A 20,558-nucleotide genomic window follows, 5' to 3' on the forward strand; every position below is an offset into this window, starting at 1 on the left:
GCTAGCATGAAAGGTAAGAAATTGAGTGATGGAAAAACTTTAGATGGGAAAAATAGACTGACAGATGCTACAATAGATCATATTCAGAAGTGCTATGGTCTAGCAATAAGACAGAATACAGCAGATGCAGAATTAATGAGAACGGCAGTCTGGGCTCTGTTTTTTCATACAGCTTCAAACAATGAGAATCCCCAACATGGGCTATGTCCAAAAGGAGACGATAGTTGGTGCAAGTACAACAGAGGCAAGGTAACTAAGAAACAATACAATCACCCTCATCACCTGCCACCTGCCATAATGGATGAAATAAAACCAATATTCTGAGACCTCGCAGATATTAGTCTACTAAAGAAATGTCTTCATGGCCGGACTCAAAATCCAAATGAGTGTGTAAGCCATGTGATATGGAATAGACTACCTAAAACTGTGTTTGTGGGTATAAACACACTTCACTTTGGCGTTTATGATGCTGTTTCATCATTCAATCAGGGCAATATAACAAAGTGCAAAGTTCTGCAGAAGCTGGGGCTCTGTGTAGGACTACGAACTGCCGCAGCTATGCTTTGTTTGGACAAGGAACGGCTCAGGTCTTCAGATAATGCCATAAAAGTATATTCAAAGATGGCTAGACAGCATAGCAGAGCTATCAAGAGGAAGCTGTTGGACGATTCTGATGATACAAGCTAGGTCTTCAGATAATGCCATAAAAGTATATTCAAAAATGGCTAGACAGAATAGCAGAGCCATCAAGAGGAAGCTGTTGGACGATTCTGATGATACAAGCTATGGAGCAGGCTTGTACTGAAGTAAAAACTTTGCAGCTAATTTCCCGTAACTTTAGTTTTTTTGTGTATAAGGTACATTTTCTCAGGGCCTATTTATAGTAGAAAGATGAAATTTTCTGTAGTTGTTCCTTAAGACCTTCTAATATATCTGAATTAAAAGATATGTGGAATTATTTTGTATTAATGGATGTAAATTTTAAAATACTTGTTAAAATGTATAACTTTTTTTAACATTTACAAAAAATAAAATATCTGAAAAACTATACATTATTTTTTCAAAATTAATAATTCAGCATAAAAGCAGAACATATCTCTGCGTTCTGTGAAAAAATCAAGAGTATCGTCCAAATAACAAATGAGAAAATGTTCCTAACTTTTAGCTCAATTTAACATTGTAAGCATAGGGCGTTCCGTATACCCTTAAATGAAAGTTATTGCTTCTGTGATTGGCAAAAATTATTCAACTTGGATATCTGCGTATAATCAGAAAGTCAAAAAGCGGGGTTCCAGAGGCAAATCTCATTTAGCAATGACAAAAAGAAAAGAAGCATGAATAGGCTACTCAGAAGTAAAAGGCATTCTTGTTGTACTTTTTTTTTTATTGTAGTGTCATTCATATGGAGTTCACATTAACTGGATAAAAAAGAAATACAGCATTTTCTTTTCATGTACTCAAGTAACTCAAGAGAAAGTGTCACAGGTGTCTGTTTTAAATTGCAGCATGTGTAAATCATTCACCAAGATCATGCATTGATCCATACCGCATTGAAGGTTAGGGAGTTTTTGGCTAAAAAGAAAATTCCAGTGTTTTTCTGTTCACCGTATAGCCCAGACACAGCCTTATGTGACTTCGTTTTGTTTAATCTTTTTAAACTTATAAGCAAACTATTTTGGGATCATTACAGACATACCAGCTAAATTGATAAAAAGAACTCTATCCGAACAAGCATTAGAAAGTACAATGGTGCTGTGTCATCCTCAGCTGATAGGCCTCACTGGATGCAGATATGGAAGGGCATGGGGTCAGCATTCTGCTCTCCTGGCAATTATCAGCTTTCATGACCAAAGCTGCTACTTCTCAATCAAGAAGCTCCTCAATTAGCCATATAAGGGCTGAGGTCACCCCACTTGCCAACAGCGTGCTGCAGGCCTGGATGGTCACCCATCCAAGTCCTGACAGCGATTAACTTCGTTGACCTGACAGGAACCAGTGTTACCACTGCACCAAGGCTGTTGGTACAAACAAACATGCAAGCAGCTATGATAAATACTTTGACAGTTTCTTGGTTAAACTCTTTCTGAACTGGAGAGGGGGATATTGGATGTGATGCAGACACTTTGGGGACTGGAATGAATTTTCGCTCTGCAGTGGAGTGTGCACTGATTTGAAACTTCCTGGCAGATAAAAACTGTGTGCTGGGCCGGGATTGAACCTGGGACATTTGCGTATTGGAGGTCATGAGTTTTGATTGGATAGCTAAGTAGGTAGAGCTCTTGCCTGCAAAACGTGAAGGTTCCTTGTTCAAGTCCCAGTCTGGCATCTGACAGGAAGTTTCACTTCTTTGCAAAGTGAAAATTCATTATAGAAACAATACCCCAGTGTGTGGCTAAGCCATGTCTCTGCAGTATCCTTTCTTCTACGATAGCAAGTTCCACAATGGAGGCAGAACTTCTGTTAAGTTTGGAAGGAGATAAGGTACTGTTGGAAGTAGGCTGTGAGGACTGATCTTGAGCTGTGCTTGAATAGTGTGGTGTTAGGGCAAGGGCCCAGGTCTAAGTTTTGGTCTGGCACTGTTTCTGCCTGTCAGGAAATTTCTAAGGAGACTATTTTGGAAACTATTAAGTGTATATGGACACCATTTCAATCAAATAATTTTATCAGACTTTTTTTTGCAGGATATTCTTGTTGGGAGAGATATCGTGTATTGGATTTCATCTGTTTGGCAGCTGATCAATGTCCGCAATATAGGATGTGTATAAAAACAATCGGGCAACATGTTTCATTTATGTAAGAATGGTCTTTTGTTTTATCAATGGAGTAATGATGGCTATAATGGCGTTATGAAACTTTAGATAGCCAGTTATGTATGTAGGTTATACTTTGCATCTGCTGCTGCTGCTGCTGCTGATGTGATGGCAAGCAAATAATGATATACTTATATCATGTTTTGTCAGAAGTAGGTCACGTTTATTTGTTTTCTATTTCTATTGTTTTAGGCTCCATTTGCACTTCCTGGCACAAATCTATATGGACCTCCACCACCACAGTCATTACAGTGCCGTGTCTGCCGCACAGAATTTTCATCAGAGGAGCAGATGGCAGCTCACCATATTCCAGATAAACCGTTATCATGTTCACTTTGTGGTAGACAGTTCTGTGAGCAACGGGTACTCCGCATCCACCGAAGACGCTGCCATCCTAATGGTATTCCAGCACAGAGAAAGTCGTACCTCTGTCCCCAGTGTGGAAGGGTCTTTGGTGATCGTGGTCGGTGAGTGGTATAAATCACATTGTTTGTGAAGCTTAGTGGTATGATGACATACTGCAGATAATCAAGTAATTTTATTTTTGTCTTGTGGTAGGCATTCACTGCAAGACATTCATTTCTCGCTTTCCTCTTGTCTAGTGCTAACATCATGCGTGTATTTATCCTTTTTGTTGCCAGTCAGTAAAGGCATGCACTGCTTCCATTCCATGTCTTTCATTATTCAGTAAGTCTTGTAATTTGTTGTGTTATTCCACAGAAATTCTTCATTATCTCTCTATATTTTTCGATTGGCCCTCTTGAAAGGCTTTGATAAGACTGCTTCAACAACTGTCTTATAAGTGCTGTTTGGAAAAGCTCAACACTACCTTTCTAATTTTATTTTTATTTATTTTTTTATTTTTGTATTATTTGTGTGTGTGTGTGTGTGTGTGTGTGAGAGAGAGAGAGAGAGAGAGAGAGAGAGAGAGAGAGAGAGAGGGGGCCCACAGCCTCAGTTTGTACTGAGAATGAAATCTGAGTAGGCTGAACTCCTTTTATTATCAGCGCAATTGGTTTATTTTAACTGTGGGTCATTTTCAAGCAAATATCTTTAACTTCCAGCTTCATTTCTGCGTGTACACACAGAAGTACAATGTATACCTGTCCACGTGTACCGTTGATCTACTGCAATATGAAATGAATCTGCAAGCTTAAGATATGTGCTTGAAAATGACCCACAGTTGAAATTGGACAATTGCACAGATAATAAAAAGAATACAGCCTGATTACTGTTAACTTGTTTCACATTAGTGAAATGGATATTGACAGTAACCATACCTATCATCAAAAGTATATGCTATAGCAAGAACAAACACAATTTATGGAATATAGTATTTTATAAAGAAACACATAAGATACTATGAAGAACAGCTTGTGCATAGCACTGAACACATTGACTGGACAACAGTAATACATGTTACAGAATAGGCTGAGCTCTCGTTTGCAATCACTTAAGTAATACTGTTTCTTTGGCAGCTCACGGGAGTGGAGTCAACACAGGTAACTTCTGTAAGTGGGCCTGTGAACTGTATGGTTGCATGATCTCTGAAATCATGCACCTCAAGAATGAAGGTACATAACCTCTCCCATCCAGGTTTAGGAAAACCACACACATAAAAACACTTTTGTGCCCCAATGGAGTGAAACAGTAAGAACACAAGAAATGGTTGAAAGCAGCTTCAGGGGGAGCTTTAAACATCCAAACTACGCGTTCAGCCTCACCGTTTGATTTAGGATGAAACGGGGGAGCTGTGAGATGGTGAACACCAGTAGCCTGACTGAAAGATGCAAATTGTCTACAAACTGGTGACTGTTACCATTAACTATGGTATACAGAAGTCCCTCAATTGCAAGAATCTTAGACAGGGCTGAAATAGTGACCACCGTGGACACAGACAAACAAGTAGGGAAACTTGGAATAGGTATCTGTTACAATGAGCCAATACTGATTCAAGAAGGGCCCAGCAAAATGGACATGTAGATGTACCCATAGGCATTGCTTTGTTGGCCAGGGGAAAAAGACATCCACAGAGCCTCGTGTTGCTGAATACAGTGAGTGCAAGCAATGATAAGCTGCATAATGTCCACCTACACCCGATCAATACACATGCTGGTGGGCCAAAACTTTGGTGCGAGAAGTCAGACACACAGAAGCCACAGTACATTACGGTGTAAGGAAGTGGGATTCACTACCCAGGCAGCAGAGTCCTCTATTGCTAAGAAAAGAATCCCGTCAAACACAGAAAGGTGGAGCTGGAGGGAGAAGTAATTATGCAAGGGATCCGAGGCACGGCCCGGGGATTTTACTGGAGAACCAGGCTGCACAATATAGAGGACTCGACTAAGTACAGGACCCGTGGTGACTGCCAATGCTATTGTGGCACTAGTGACGGTAAACCATTGACCACAGTCTGGTTCTCAGTATATAAATAGAAACAAAGCAACTCATTGTGGTTTAACACTGAGTCTGGCCTGATTGGAAGGCGAGATAAGGCATCAGCATTGGCATGTTGCATCGTCGGCTGGTAATGGATCTGATAATGATAAAGGGAGAGGAAGAGAGTTCATCACTGAAAAAAATGTGCTACCTTGTTTGACATGGAAGCTGAAGGGTTAAAAAGAGCAACTAACAGATTGGTTTTAAGTTCCATTTAATCACATATTACATACAAGAATATATGAAATTTCTTGAGGGTGAACCAGTCGCTAAAGCCTCCTTCTCGATCTGAGAATACTGCTGCTAAGTGGAAGTTACCGTATTAACTCGAATCTAAGCTGCACTTGAATCTAAGCCGCACCTGAAAAATGATACTCGAAATCAAGGGAAAAAGAATTTCCCGCACCTGAAATTTGAGACTCGAAATTCAGGGGGGGAGAAAAGTTTTAGACCGCACCTCCAAATCGAAACAAAGTTGGTCCATTGTAACATGAGACACAATTTAGGTTGAATGGATGAAGATACGGCTACAGTAGTTTGGTTTGAGTATAATCGTAACTGTTAAGCTTTACCAAGTAGCCATTGCTATGTGTCAGGCGCTCCATCTGTGTTTATACGTGTACCCCTCCTTTTTCAGGTGCTTTGTCTGGTTTGAATCGATTGCTTATTTTGCTTTGATGTGATAAGTGCCGTTCTCTTTGTTATAGGTGTTTACGTCACTCTAAGCTGAAAATGCATTATTGTACTGTGTTATGCATTGTTTTTCGCATTCTGATAATGAGTATATACGACCTGTCGCCACTCGCGGCATGACTTGCTTTTGTGCACGCTACTGCCGCTTACAATAAAAAAAGAGAGGAATTGTGTCATAAGCTAATGGCAAGAGACTATTTGTTGTTACTTACAGTGCTACTTTCTTTGATAATGGTCAACAAGAACCAAATAGATGATGTTCTGAACGAGAGTTTAGCGAAAATTTCTCTGTTTGAAAATCTTTGCAGACGCCTCTTTAGTACATTACATTCTGCTCAGAAATTAGAGTCATCTTAGATTTAAAAACCTGGTTAGTTGCTGTGCTTCATTTCTGACTGCATCACTATTCAGCATAAGAATAATACAAATATAAACATGACCTGCTATGTATATTCTTCCGCGTTTGCTGTTGTCTCTCTCTAGTTTCGTAGTTTATTAAGCAGACAGGATGTAAATGAGATAGCAGCAAACATGAAAGAATACATGGCATAATAAATACATTTTTCTACCTTTTTTTAAATTTATTTACTGACGCAGACTTTTTGGCACCAGTATATATCTTTTTGCCTGCAAAGCTTGTCTGTGTAGCGGTACATATAATCTACGGCAGAAGTTAGTTGTGGCGGCACCTACCAACATTTTTCAGAACTTCCGCTTACTTTGCACTCGATTCTAAGCCGCAGGTGGCTTTTTGGATTGCAAAAATCGGAAAAGTGCAGCTTGGATTCGAGTAAATACAGTAATGTCTTGCTAGCATAAGCAGTGGGTCTTTCAGACCTGTTTGTGTATTCGTGTGTCAATAACACACAAAGACCATGCTGAGAGGCACCTGTAGCCAACATGAGATGCTGACTCGACTGAAAAATGACCAGACACGGGGCAGATTGAAGCTTAGATTTGAGCAAAGCGAATGCTTGGTCACAAGCCAGGGACCAGAAAAAGGCAGATTTTTACGCAAAAGCGCATGCAGTGGCTGAACAACAGTGGATGCGCCCGGTACAAACTTATGATAGTACACAACTTTTCTTAGAAACACGTACAGTTTATTTAGAAACACTTGAAGTTCCTTAACAGAGGTCAGCTGTGACAAAGCTGCAATTGCATCTACATGTTGATGCAACAGCTTGACCTCTGTACGAGAAACCTCAACACTTAGGTACTCTGCTGACAGCTGAAAAAATAAAGATTTGGCAGGATTACACTTGAGACCTGCAGACAGCAAAACAGGGAACAACTATCAGAGATTGCTAAGATGCTCTTTAGAGGAAGAACCTGAAAGAACATATTGTTGACGTAATTGATGCAGCCAGGTAGAGAGGCTGTCAGCTTTTGTAAAAAAGTTGAAAAATTGCAGGCGTGTGTTGATATTGGTATAGGCCAAAAGTTGTATTGACAACTAGAAGGCACCTAGTGGCCTCATCCAATGGGAACTGCAGATATACTTCTGACAAATCAGTCTTGGGAAAGTAGTGACCACCTGACAATTTTGTGAGAAACTTGTCAGGGTGGGGCAAAGGTTAGATATATATCACAGAGTGTACATTAATCATGACACTGAAGTCGCCACAGAGGCAAAACTTACCTGTTGGCTTTTTAGAATGACCAGTGGTGTAACCCATTAACTTGAAGAAATAGGCCAAATGACATCGAGTGATGATAAATGGTCTAATTGGGCCTTGACAGAGTCGCGCAACGCGATAGGCACATTTCATGCCTGGAAAAAATGATGGCAGGCTGACTCTGTCTTGGTAATGTGGGCCTGAAAACCAGTGGCACAGCTGAGCCCAGGGGGAAAACAGAGACAAAAGCTCAGTGCAGAGGTACTCCAGTTGCTGATACGGAACTTGATCTTACACTAAATTTACGTCATTGACAATGAAGAAACCAAAAGCATTAAATGCTTCTAACACAAACAAGTGTGTGGTGTGTGGGTATGATCTGAAGGTGAGAGGGTGAACAACAGATCTGTAAGAGACAGGAGGATGGAATCTGCTGTTTATTGCAGCTAACCAACTTCCCTGAAACCTGTGTGAGGGAACGAGAGCTCAAGGTGACGTACATTTGTACATTTACTGTCCGCAGCTTGTGGTCTTGCGATAGCGTTATCGCTTCCCGAGCACGGGGTACCGGGTTCGATTCCCTACGGGGTCAGGTATTTTCTCTGCCTCGAGATGACTGGGTGTTGTGTGTCCTTCATCATCATTTCATTATCATTGACTCGCAAGTGGCGTCAACTAAAAATGACTTGCAATACGGCGGCTGAACTTCCCCGCATGGGGCCTCCCGGCCAACAATGCCATACGATCATTTCATTTCATTTGTACATTTACTAAAGTCACCGCAGCTCATGTGTCCATAAGCATTTTTAGTGGTTTATTAGACACACGCATGTCAATAAACAATTTGTTTAGGAAACAGTCATTGTAGAGATGCAATTTATGTTCATCGGTACTACTGTGTCGGCCACATCAGAAGAGGAGTTGCACATGGACACAATGTGGCCGTTCTTTTGACACTTGCAAACCACTCAATGCTTAGGGCACGCAGCATGCTTGTGTTGGACGAAGCAGTAGGAGCAAGATGGAAGGGGGGGATGCAGCCGCTGCTGTGATGTGTCCTGTTGCTTGTGTGACCACAACCACCACTGCCGCATGCAATGCTGAGTCAAAGGTTGTACTACTGCAGCACCTTCTTCGTCATCCTGAACACTTGCAGCGGGCCTAACACAGGTGACTGAGCAACTTCTGATACCTCCCCCACGAAACGATTTGATTGCGTGCAGCCTGTGACACTTCAAAGAACTGTGTTATTTTGAGCACATTCATAAGCATCGGACTCTAACATTGAAGTGCTTTTTCGTGGACGTCCCTATTGAGGGCCAGACGAATAATACCATCACTCACCATGTGATTAGTGTAGTATTCGTATGGGTACTAGTGACAAATTCACAATGACGGCTCAACCCTTATAATTCTGCAGCCCAGGCTCTGTAAGATTGCTTTGGGCATTTCTGACAAAGGTAAAATTCGACACGCATTGCAATGGCATCCTTTCTGTCACAGTAATAGGTTGATAGAAGCTTACATATTTCATCAGATGATAAGCTGGCTGGTTCTTGCAAAGGCGCAAGTTGCCACAACTGATAAATGCGTGGCGAAGGCTGTAAAAGAAAGAAAGCTCTACACAGGTTTGCATCATCTACACAAAAAATCTGGAAATGTTGGCATAAATGTGTCTCATAGCAGTTCCAATCTACAACGGATTCATCGTATACCGGAAAGGACGACGGTTGCACTTGTGATGAAACAAGCTGGGATCTCTTTACTTCCTGTCTTGTTTTGCCATCGGCCTCCTTAAATTCATTTTATTTTCATTTTTGCCTAGTTATTGTTAACATGCATAATCTGTATTTCCATAAAAGAGAAAGGTTGGCCCTCAGTCTTAAGGAATATAGCACTAGGTCTAATTTTATAGTTTTGTGTATGTAATTAATTTCCTAATTAATTTTGACTATTCCTAGTTAATATCTTTTGCTGCATATCATTATAGGGTGAAATCAGTAATTGTTTTGTAACTTAGATTCTGTTGTTGACTTAAAAACAAATATAAATTCTGTTCTAATTATAAAGATTTGGAAGAAGAACTACTAGGCTTCTTAAAGTATTTATTTGGCTCTATTCAAAAACATATTAGCAAAGTCAGCCCTTAATTAATTAATAATTACCATGTTTGTCAAAAGTATTGTTTGTATAACTATATCTGTTAATTTAATTATTTAAACAAATAATTCGGCGCAACCTTTGTGGTAGAAGGAACTGTTAAAAAGAAACAATTTTTCTATGTAGTCAGTTAATTGAATGAGTTATGTTTTAATTGTAATTTCAATACTTAAACATCGAACAATGTATAGTTTGAGTGCCTTTTAATGTGAGGATATGTAAAGGACCGATTTTTGGTCCATGGCCGATTTTCATATGTGAAATGTGTATTGGTTAGATTAACAACAATGCGGCAACTTAACAGTGGAATAAGTGTAATACAAATAGGCCGTGTGTTAGAATAATTAATGACAATGTCTGTTTAATTTATTTCAAAAATAATGTCGCAGGTACCGTATTATTCTGCCAGAACTGTGAACTGTGTGGTTAGATTTTTACTGCGCATAGACGTTCAGCAGCAAACTATTTTAGCAGTATGCTGATGTTGCCTGCAACCTATTAAAGGGGCTTATCAACATTTACCAATAGTGAACTGGCCATATAATTGTGTAATATTGGGGGGGGGGGGGGGGGGGGGTTGTAACAGTGAAAGTAAAGAACTGTGAAATGCAATTGTGCAACTGTCGGCTACATCATTTATTCTAGTCAGTGTTGAACTTCCACCCTCCCATTTTTCAGCCAGTACAACAAAGCAGTGTGTCTACACTGAGGACTGTCCATGAAGAAATAAAGCAGGTGAATGTCACACACTGATGGGAGAGTAACCTGTCATGAACACGCAGATGCCATTTGGTTTAGAGTGGTGGCGAGAGCCTGCTGTTGTTCTGCGGAAGTTTGCTGTTGCGCAGTGATACCTTGGAGTATTTCTTCCACCGAGATGTTTGTCAGAGTAGAGTCTTGTACCACAAGGAAGCAGGAGAGAGGATAATGTTATGGGTGACTGATTTCCTCTTTCTACAAAACAAATGCACATGTGTATTAATACGGTTCTTTATTTACATGAACTATAACATTTACTTCAATTGAATAGAGTCCATGTTTTGTAATATAAGCTCATCCGTAATAGTCCTCTTGCAGATTGATGTTTATTTTTTATTTATTTATTTATTTATTGTTCCGTGGGACCAAATTAAGGAGAAATCTCCATGGTCATGGAACGAGTCAATACATGAAATTATAACACGATATTAGAAACAGATAAAATGAAATATAGAAAAAAAAACATATTCAGGTGACAAGTCATAAGTTTAAATGAAGACAATCAACAATGTAACACTGGAATTTGCTTAATTTTTTAGCTCTTCCAGGAGCTCCTCGACAGAATAGAAGGAGTGAGCCATGAGGAAACTCTTCAGTTTAGACTTAAAAGAGTTTGGGCTACTGCTAAGATTTTTGAGTTCTTGTGGTAGCTTATTGAAAATGGATGCAGCAGAATACTGCACTCCTTTCTGCACAAGAGTCAAGGAACTGCATTCTACATGCAGATTTGATTTCTGCCTAGTATTAACTGAGTGAAAGCTGCTAACTCTTGGGAATAGGCTAATATTGCTAACAACAAACGACATTAAAGAAAATATATACTGTGAGGGCAATGTCAGAATTCCCAGATTTTTGAATAGGGGTCGACAAGAGGTTCTCGAACTTACACCACATATAGCTCGAACAGCCCGTTTTTGAGCCAAAAATACCCTTTTTGAATCAGAAGAATTACCCCAAAAAATAATACCATACGACATAAGCGTATGAAAATATGCGAAGTAGACTACTTTTCGTGTTGAAGTGTCACTTATTTCAGATACTGTTCTAATGGTAAATAAAGCAGCATTTAGTTTCTGAACAAGATCCTGAACATGGGCTTTCCACAACAGCTTACTATCTATCCGTACGCCTAGGAACTTGAACTGTTCCGTCTCGCTTATAACATGCCCATTCTGTCTGATTAAAATGTCAGTTCTTCTTGAATTGTGAGTTTGAAACTGTAAAAACTGAGTCTTACTGTGATTTAGCATCAAATTATTTTCCACAAGCCACGAACTTATTTCATGAACTAAATTATTTGTTACTGTTTCAATATTACACACAAGATCCTTCACTATCAAGCTGGTGTCATCAGCAAACAGAAATATTTTTGAATCACCGGTAATACTAGAAGGCATATCATTTATATAAATAAGAAACAGCAGTGGCCCCAGCACCGACCCTTGGGGAACGCCCCACTTAACAGTGCCCCATTGGGACTGAACATCACTACCACTCTCAATATTGCGGAGAATTACCCTCTGCTTTCTGTTCTTAAAGTAAGAGGCGAACCAATTGTAAGCTACTCCCCTTACTCCATAATGGTCCAACTTCTGCAGTAATATTTTGTGGTCAACACAGTCAAAAGCCTTCGTTAAATCAAAGAAAACACCTAGCGTTCGCAACCTTTTATTTAATCCGTCGAAAACCTCACAGAGAAAAGAGAATATAGCATTTTCAGTTGTTAAACCATTTCTAAAACCAAACTGAACATTTGACAGCAAATTATGTGAATTTAAATGCTCCAGTAACCTTGTATATACAACCTTCTCGATAACTTTAGCAAACACCGATGGCATAGAAATAGGTCTAAAATTGTCAACATTATCAATGTCTCCCTTTTTATAAAGTGGCTTCACTACCGAGTATTTTAATCGATCAGGAAACCGACCACTCCTAAAGGAAAAGTTACAGATATGGCTAAGTACTGGGCTAACATACATAGAACAATACTTCAGTATTCTGCTAGATACCCCGTCATATCCATGAGAGTTCTTGGTCTTTAGTGATTTAATTATTAACTCAATCTCCCTCTTGTCAGTATCATGGAGGAGCATTTCAGGTAACAGTCTCGGAACACTTTTTTCTAAGAGCGCTATATGATTCCCTGCTGGAATTAGGTTTCTATTTAGTTCACCTGCTATATTCAGAAAGTGATTATTAAATACTGTACATATATGCGACTTATCAGTAACACGGACATTCCCACTACGCACTGATTCTATATCCTCGACCTGTCTCTGCAGACCAGCAACTTCCTTTACGACTGACCATATGGTTTTAATTTTATCCTGAGACTTAGCTATTCTATCTGCATACCACATACTTTTTGCCTTCCTAATAACATTTTTAAGCACCTTACAATACTGTTTGTAATGGGCTGCTGCATTTAGATTTTGACTGTTTCTAACGTTTTGATATAATTGCCACTTTGTTCTACAAGATATTCTTATCCCTCTAGTCAGCCACCCAGGCTGCCTGTTTGTGCTAGTACCCTGTTTTAAACGTTGTAACGGAAAGCAACTTTCAAAGAGCATGAGAAAGGTCTTTAGAAAAGCATTATATTTATCGTTTACTGTCTCAGCGCTATAAACATCTTGCCACTCTTGTTCCTTTATAAGGTTTACAAAGGTCTCTACAGCAACCGGATCAGCTTTCCTGAACAGCTGATGACTATATTTAACACGAGTTGCAGCATAAAAATCTTTTAATGTTAAAATTTGCGCATCATGATCTGAAAGGCCATTCACCTTTTTTCTAACAGAATGCCCTTCTAGTAATGAGGAATGAACAAAAATGTTGTCTATGGTTGTTCTACTGTTCCCTTGCACTCTCGTTGGAAAGAATACGGTTTGCATAAGATTATATGAATTAAAGAGGTCTACCAGCATCCTCTTCCTTGCACAATCACTTATACAATTAATATTGAAGTCACCACATATAACTAACTTTTTGTATTTCCTATAAAGTGAACCAAGAACCTCCTCTAGCTTTAGCAAAAATGCTGTGAAATCGGAGTCTGGGGATCTATAAATAACAACAGTTACAAGTTTAACTCCGTTAAATTTAACCACACCTGCACAACATTCAAACACCTTTTCAGTGCAGTACTTTGAAACATCAATTGACTCAAATGTGATGCCGTTTTTCACATACATGGCTACTCCCCCACACCGCAAAGAGCTCCTCGAAAGTACAATTCTAGTTAAGTAAACTAGTCCCACTACAGTCACTAATCTGGCCGCTATGTATTGTCCTACCCTATGACGAACTAAACCCCCATCTGCAGGTATACTGACAGATGCCAAACTGGATGATTGAGTGAGTTAATAAGTCAGTGAGGCCCTCCAGTTGGCGACAGTGGGCTAAATACATGCTGTTGAGAGGGCGTTGGTGGTGTTTTGCTTGTGGGCGTGTCTCTGGCCTCTCTCGTGATAGGCACGCTTGATCTAGCACCTGCTAATCGATCTTTGTGCTTCATCTTTGCCGACCAATGTGCTGGCGACAGTTTGCGCCAGCACAGTCAGGTGACTTAGCACTGACACTAACATGCAGGGAAAACATAACCCTCACTCTTGTCACCAAGTTTGCCTCAGCAAGAACAAATAAACTTTATGGAATGTAGCACTTCAGAGATAAACACATAAGATACAATGAACTACAGGTTGTGCATAATACTGAACACATTGACTGGACAACAGTAATACAGATTACTGATTAGGGTGGGCGTTCTTTTGTGATCATTTAAATAATACCGTTTCTTTCGCGGCTCACCAGAGTGCACCAGGGGGCCAACACAGGTGGCCTCTATAAGGGTGTGTGTGAAATGTATGGACGTGTGATCTCTGAAATCGCATGCATCGTGAGTATAACATCAAACTTCTCTCAGTATCAGCGTCCAACACAAAATCTCTGCAGAGAATGAATCAACCAGTCTGAATATAACATTTCATTTGTCATTTTCTGAACATCATTTAAATTATTAAACTTATATTTTTTGAGCTTTTGTGACTCTTCAAAATAGGTCGATGATCCTTGAAACTTATAATTTCGCATCCCAGCAGGTACATCCTATCATGAAGTTGCTGTGATTGCCGTCCCATCTTGAAGTCACTAGTCCCTCAACATGACTCACCACATGCAAATAAAATAACAGACCCAAATAATGTCTGTGCTCTTATCTACAGTCTGTTTTGTATAGGTTTCATTCGTATCATTTGTCAGTCAGAAGATGAAGATATATGCATCACTTCTCTGGAGCGGTATGTAACACTGCAAAGGACAAAATACATCAGTCATGCATGTCAAATTTCTTTTTCCTGCTATTGTTGATGAAGCTGTAATTTGCTTGTAAAGTTCTTGTGTATGAGGTTGTATAACAAGCTTTTCAGTCTCTCGGTGGGAAATGGTCGTGACCCATGCGTTTAAAAAATATCGGTTGAATGGAGCAATGTTATCTCAACGTGTAGCCTCCAAAACTATAGCACTAGGTTGATAGGAATATATTCTAGTTTAAAGGTTGTCATGACACTGCATACTTCAAACATAAAACTGCATCTTTCGTACATAACATCATTTTCTCCTAGTTGTGTGTGCCCTGTTGTGACAAAACTGCTGGCGTGGTACTTTTGAAGTTCCTACTTGCTTCTGCTGCTCCTTTTCTTTGTAACGGTACCACTACTGCTTTACCTTAACTGGAAGACCTGCCATGGTAAATATAAGAACTGTTAATGTAATTTATTGTATAATAAAATGTTGTGTGCTTCTAAACATGTATTGTTTATTAATATTTACAGATGCATCAAAACAGGAATTACCTGTAAAACTATAATATTGTATGTTAGGAAGTATAAAAATTAACAGTGATGTACAAAACTCTCACGAAAAAGAGATTACTAAAATTGTTATAAGGTGTATTTGAAGATTAGAATTAACATGTCATCAGCAACATTTCCATTAGAAACAGAGCATACTACAATGTAGGAGTTAACAGCGTTATTATGGAAAGGATAGATTGCTACTCACCATACAGAGTTGTTGTTGAGTTGCAGAGAGGCACAACAAAATGACTGTTATACATTCGAGCTTTCAGCCAAAAGGCCTTCTTCTTAAGCAAAAAACACACACACGTTCACACAAGCAAGACTCACCCACACAACCACAACTCACACACACAACCGCTGTCCTTGCTGCTGAGGCTGGAGTGCATACAGAAACTGCCACTGATGCTCCCATCAGACTGTGGGTGGTTGAGGTGAGGAGGGATAAGGAGTAGGCTAGGATGGGAGGAAAAGGGATAGCAGAGTAGAGGTGGGGGAAGGTGAAGTGCTGCTTGTGGGAGCATGCAGGGACATGATGTGGGGAGGGTGTGTTGCTACATGCAGTTGGGAGATTTTAGGAGGAGGGGGGGGGGGAGTGGAGCGGAAAAGGAAAAAAGGCAGAGGAGGGGAAAAAGAGTTGGAGCGGAGCAGGAAAGGGATAGATGGGTGAAGGACAGGACCTATTGAAGGTTGAGGCCAGGGGGGTTACAGGAACACAGGATACATTGCAGAGTTCCCATGTGCACAATTCAGAAAAGCTGATGTTGATAGAAATGATTCAGATGGTGCAGGCTGTGAAGCCATCATTAAAGTGAAGCATTTTGTGTTGCGCAGCATGTTCAGTAACAAGGTGGTCCAGCAATCTACTGACCACTTTGTTCATGGCTATTCTTGCAGACAAACAGCTAGTTGATTGTCATGCCCACATAGAATGAAGCACAGTGGTTGCAGCTTAGCTTGTAGATCATATGACTTGTTTCGCAGGTAGCCCTGCCTTTGATCGGGTAGGTGATGCTTGTGACGGGACTGGAGTAGATGATGGTGGGGGGAGGTATAGGACAAGTCTTGCATCAAGGTCTAATGAAGAGATATGGGCCATAAGGCAAGGGATTGAGAGCGAGGATGGAATAGGGATGAACAAGGAGATTGCGGAGGCTTGGTGGGTGCGGATAACCACTATGGGAGGGTTGGAAAGGGTAATGGGTGGGATATTTCTCATTTCAGGGCGCAATGAGAGGTAGTCGAATCCTTGGCGAGAATGTGATTCAGTTGCTCCAGTCGTGGGTGGTACTGAGTCATGAGGGGAGTGCTCCTCTGTGTCTGGATGGGGGGAATATGGGATGTGGTAGGTGACTGGATAGACAAGGCTCGAGAGATCTATTTATCTATTTCCGTAGCAGGTTTGAAGAGTAATTTCAGTCTGTGGAGGCATTAGTGAAATCCGTAGTTTATTTGGAAAGGGAAAGCTCATTACTACAGATGTGACGGACAAGGGTGGCTAGGCTGTATGGAAGTGACTTCTTTACAGAAAGAGTGGCAGTTGTCAAAGTGAAGGTATTGCTGGTGGTTGGTAGGTTTGATATGGACGGATGTATTTATGGAGCCATCTTTGAGATGGAGGTCAACATAGAGGAAGATGGTTTGTTTGCTTGAGGAGGCCCAAGAGAAGTGAATGGGGGAGAAGGTTTCGAGGTTCTGGAGGAATGTGGATAGGGTGTCCCCACCCTCAGTCCAAACCACAAAGCTGTCATCAGTGATGTGAACCAGTTGAGGGGTTTGGGATTGTGGGTAGTTAGCAGTTAAATTCCACATGGTTTTTCTATTGCTCAAAACAACAAATAAAATAAATTGAAACATTAGTTTAAAGCTAATTTTAATCTGTGACTTGGAATACGAGGTGTACCATACAAAAATAACAACATGGAGAGAAACTGAAGCCCATAACCTTTTCTTTTATGTTGCTTAATTTGTAATATGTTTTGCAGATTAGAAATTGTTAGAAGTTTCTTTTCTTCCAAAATTAATGCAAATCAAATATTTAATTTCTGTGTTTGCTTTGATATTTTTAAGATACCGTCGCCATCGCGAGGCCCATCTTGATAAGCAACCTCATCGCTGTGAGGTATGTCCCAGAGGATTCTCAACACAGCAAGCTTTGGCAAGACATACATTTCTTGCACATCCTCACCGCCAGGGATTCCGCTGTCAGGATTGCCGCTTGTCCTTCCGTGACAGCAATGCTCTGCGGGATCATATCCGCAAGGATCATCCCAGCAACAGTTCTCTTGTAAGTGCCTTTTCCTTTCTTTGCCATGGTCACAGGAGTGTGTGTGTGTGTGTGTGTGTGTGTGTGTGTGTGTGTGTGTGTGTGTACTATTGCTGAAAAAAGAGCTAGTGCTTGAAAGCTAGTGTGAATGCTGTAAGAATGCAGTTTTGCAGTGATATCATTAAATAAAAAGTTCTTGGGTTTCTAACCATGCGAAATAATTAAAATTGTATGAGCTTTTGGCTAAATACTCCTTGGCCATTGTCAAGTAGTATGACTGCCGATGGGTTGCTGGTACACCCCTTATATACACTAGCTTCTAGCTGTGACGTCACAGGTGCCTGCAGCATCGCCATATATGGACATATGTTGACTCGGCTTTCAGTGCACCCACGTCAACTGCGTGATTGCTGGATCCCATGCCATGCTGTGCTGCAGGCCAATCTCTCTATGTAGGTTGTTATTGGTGTCTGGCAAGATAAACCGCTTGCTCAAGTGACGCAAATCAAATTGATCTTCAGGCCTCTGACAAAAATCCGACAATTACTGAGACCAGTTAAAGGCGCAGCAGGTCTCAGAACAACTGGAGTCTACAAGATACCTTGCATGTGTGGCCAGTCTTGTGTCAGACAAATGTTACACACTGTGGAACAATGCAGGAAGGAGCATAAGAGGTTTTATCCCTTACATGCTTTAGAAAACAGACACCAGATAAAATTTGATGAAACCTCTGTTGTAGCTTGCACAAACAGCTTCTGGTATTGTGTAATCAAAGAAACCATTGAAGTTAAAACTCACAAATAACACCCTAAATAGAGGTGGTGGCCTGCAGCTCATCACAGCATGGGATCCAGTGTTCTCACAGTTGAAGCGGCCGCATTGAATGCTGAGTCAACGTATGCCCCTATATGCGATGCCTCAGGCAACAGTGACATCACAGCTGGCAGCCAGTGTATGTAATGGGCATATCAGCAGCCCACTGACAGTCATGACACGGTTGGAAAACCAAGAAATTTTTATTCAGTGTGAATGCTGTTTTCTGTTATGTGTTATTGTGCTCCACACATTGATCCACTATAGGTGAGTGGTTGCCTCTCCCTTATTTTATGCATAGCTAAATCCAGGAATTTACATTATTGTAATTTGTTATTTAAAATGAATATAGTTTCTATGATGAATAAAAAGTAAATATCAGGCTTGAGTGTGAATGGAGAAAACACACTTGCTGTTTCCTCCAATTCCTTCCTACACATATTTATTTCTTATTTTATGCATAGCTAAATCCAGGAATTTACATTATTGTAATTTGTTATTTAAAATGAATATAGTTTCTATGATGAATAAAAAGTAAATGTCAGGCTTGAGTGTGAATGGAGAAAACACACTTGCTGTTTCCTCCAATTCCTTCCTACACATATTTATTTCCTTCTTTAATCCTGGGAAAGAACACCTTTTACATCCACGTATATGGTTGATTACTGTATCAATATTAGAGAAGGAAAGTTGTCACTTACCATATAGCAGAGATGTTGAGTCGTGATAGGCACAACAAAAAGATTCACACAGTTATAGCGTTCGGCGATTAATGCATTCGTCAACAATAGACAAATGTACACAAATGCACACACACACAAACGCAACTCGCTCACACGACTGCAGTCTCAGACAACCGAAACCACACCGCGAGCAGCAGCATCAGTGCATGATAGGAGTGGTGACTACATGGGCATAAGGAGGAGGTTGGCGCGGGGTAGGGGAGTGACAGTATAGTGGGGATGGCGGACAGTGAAGTGCTGCAGTTTGACGGAGGGCAGGGGAGAGGTGGGGAGGCGGGGGGAGTAGCATAAGGTGAGAGATAAAAAGACTGGGTGTGGTGGTGAAATGTCAGCTGTATAGTGCTGGAATGGAAACACAGAGGGGGCTGGATGGGTGAAGACAGTGACTAACGAAGGTTGGCCAGAAGAGTCACGTGAATGTAGGATGTATTGCAGGGAAAGTTCCCATCTGCACAGTTCAGAAAAGGCTGTGAAGCAGTCATTGAAATGAAGGATGTTTGGCAGCATGTTCAGCAACAGGGTGGTCCACTTGTTTCTTGGCCACAGTTTGTCAGTGGCCATTCATGCGGACAGACAGCTTGTAGGTTGTCGTACCTACATAGAATGCAGCACAGTGGTTGCAGCTTAGCTTGTAAATCACATGACTGGTTTCACAGGTAGCCCTGCCTTTGATGGGATAGGTGATGTTAGTGACTGAACTGGAGTAGATGGTGGTGAGAGGATGTATGGGACAGGTCTCGCATCTGGGTCTGTTACAGGGGTATGAGACATAAGGTAAGGGACAGGTTTAGTATATTGTGTAGGTTTGGAGGACAACGAAATGTCACTGTAGGAGGAGTGGGCAGGACATTTCTCATTTTTAGACTATGATGAGAGGTGATTGAAACCCTGGCAGAGAATGTAATTCAACTGCTCCAGTCCTGGGTGGTACTGAGTTACGAGGAGAATGCTCCTCTGCAGCTGGACTGTGGGACTCTGGGAGGTGGTTGGAGACTGGAAAGATAAGGCACGGCAGATTTGTTTTTTGTACAATGTTGGAGGATAATTACAGTCAGTGAAGACTTTAGTAAGACCCTCAGTATATTCCCAGAGGGACTGCTCATCACTGCAGATGCGACGACCACAGGTGGCTGGGCTGTGCAGAAGGGACTTCTTAGTATGGAATGGGTGGCAGCTGTTGAAGAGGAGGGATTCCTGGTGATTTGGAGGTTTGATATGGATAGAGGTATTGATGTAGCCATCTCTGAGGTGGATGTCAACTTCTAGGAAGGTGGTTTGTTTGGTTGAGAAGGGCCAGGTGAAGCAAATGGGGGAGAAGTTGTTGAGGTTCTGGAGAAATGTGGATAGGGTGTCCTCACCTTCGATCCAGGTAGCAAAGATGTCATCAGTGAATCTGA

At 40.8% G+C, this 20,558-nt stretch overlaps 1 protein-coding gene across 1 annotated transcript in view; it reads left to right on the forward strand.

The window, feature by feature from the left end:
* LOC126236135 (zinc finger protein 345-like) overlaps positions 1-20,558 on the forward strand; it is a 195,355-nt gene that overhangs the window by 117,037 nt on the left and 57,760 nt on the right. The window contains exons 5-6 of the mRNA XM_049945216.1: positions 3,003-3,277; positions 17,410-17,626. Of these exons, the coding sequence (XP_049801173.1) occupies positions 3,003-3,277; positions 17,410-17,626 (492 nt within the window). The remainder of the gene's footprint in view (positions 1-3,002; positions 3,278-17,409; positions 17,627-20,558) is intronic.

Source organism: Schistocerca nitens, chromosome 2 (genome assembly GCF_023898315.1).
Source record: "Schistocerca nitens isolate TAMUIC-IGC-003100 chromosome 2, iqSchNite1.1, whole genome shotgun sequence".
In the NCBI taxonomy this organism is placed as follows: Eukaryota; Metazoa; Arthropoda; class Insecta; order Orthoptera; family Acrididae; genus Schistocerca; species Schistocerca nitens.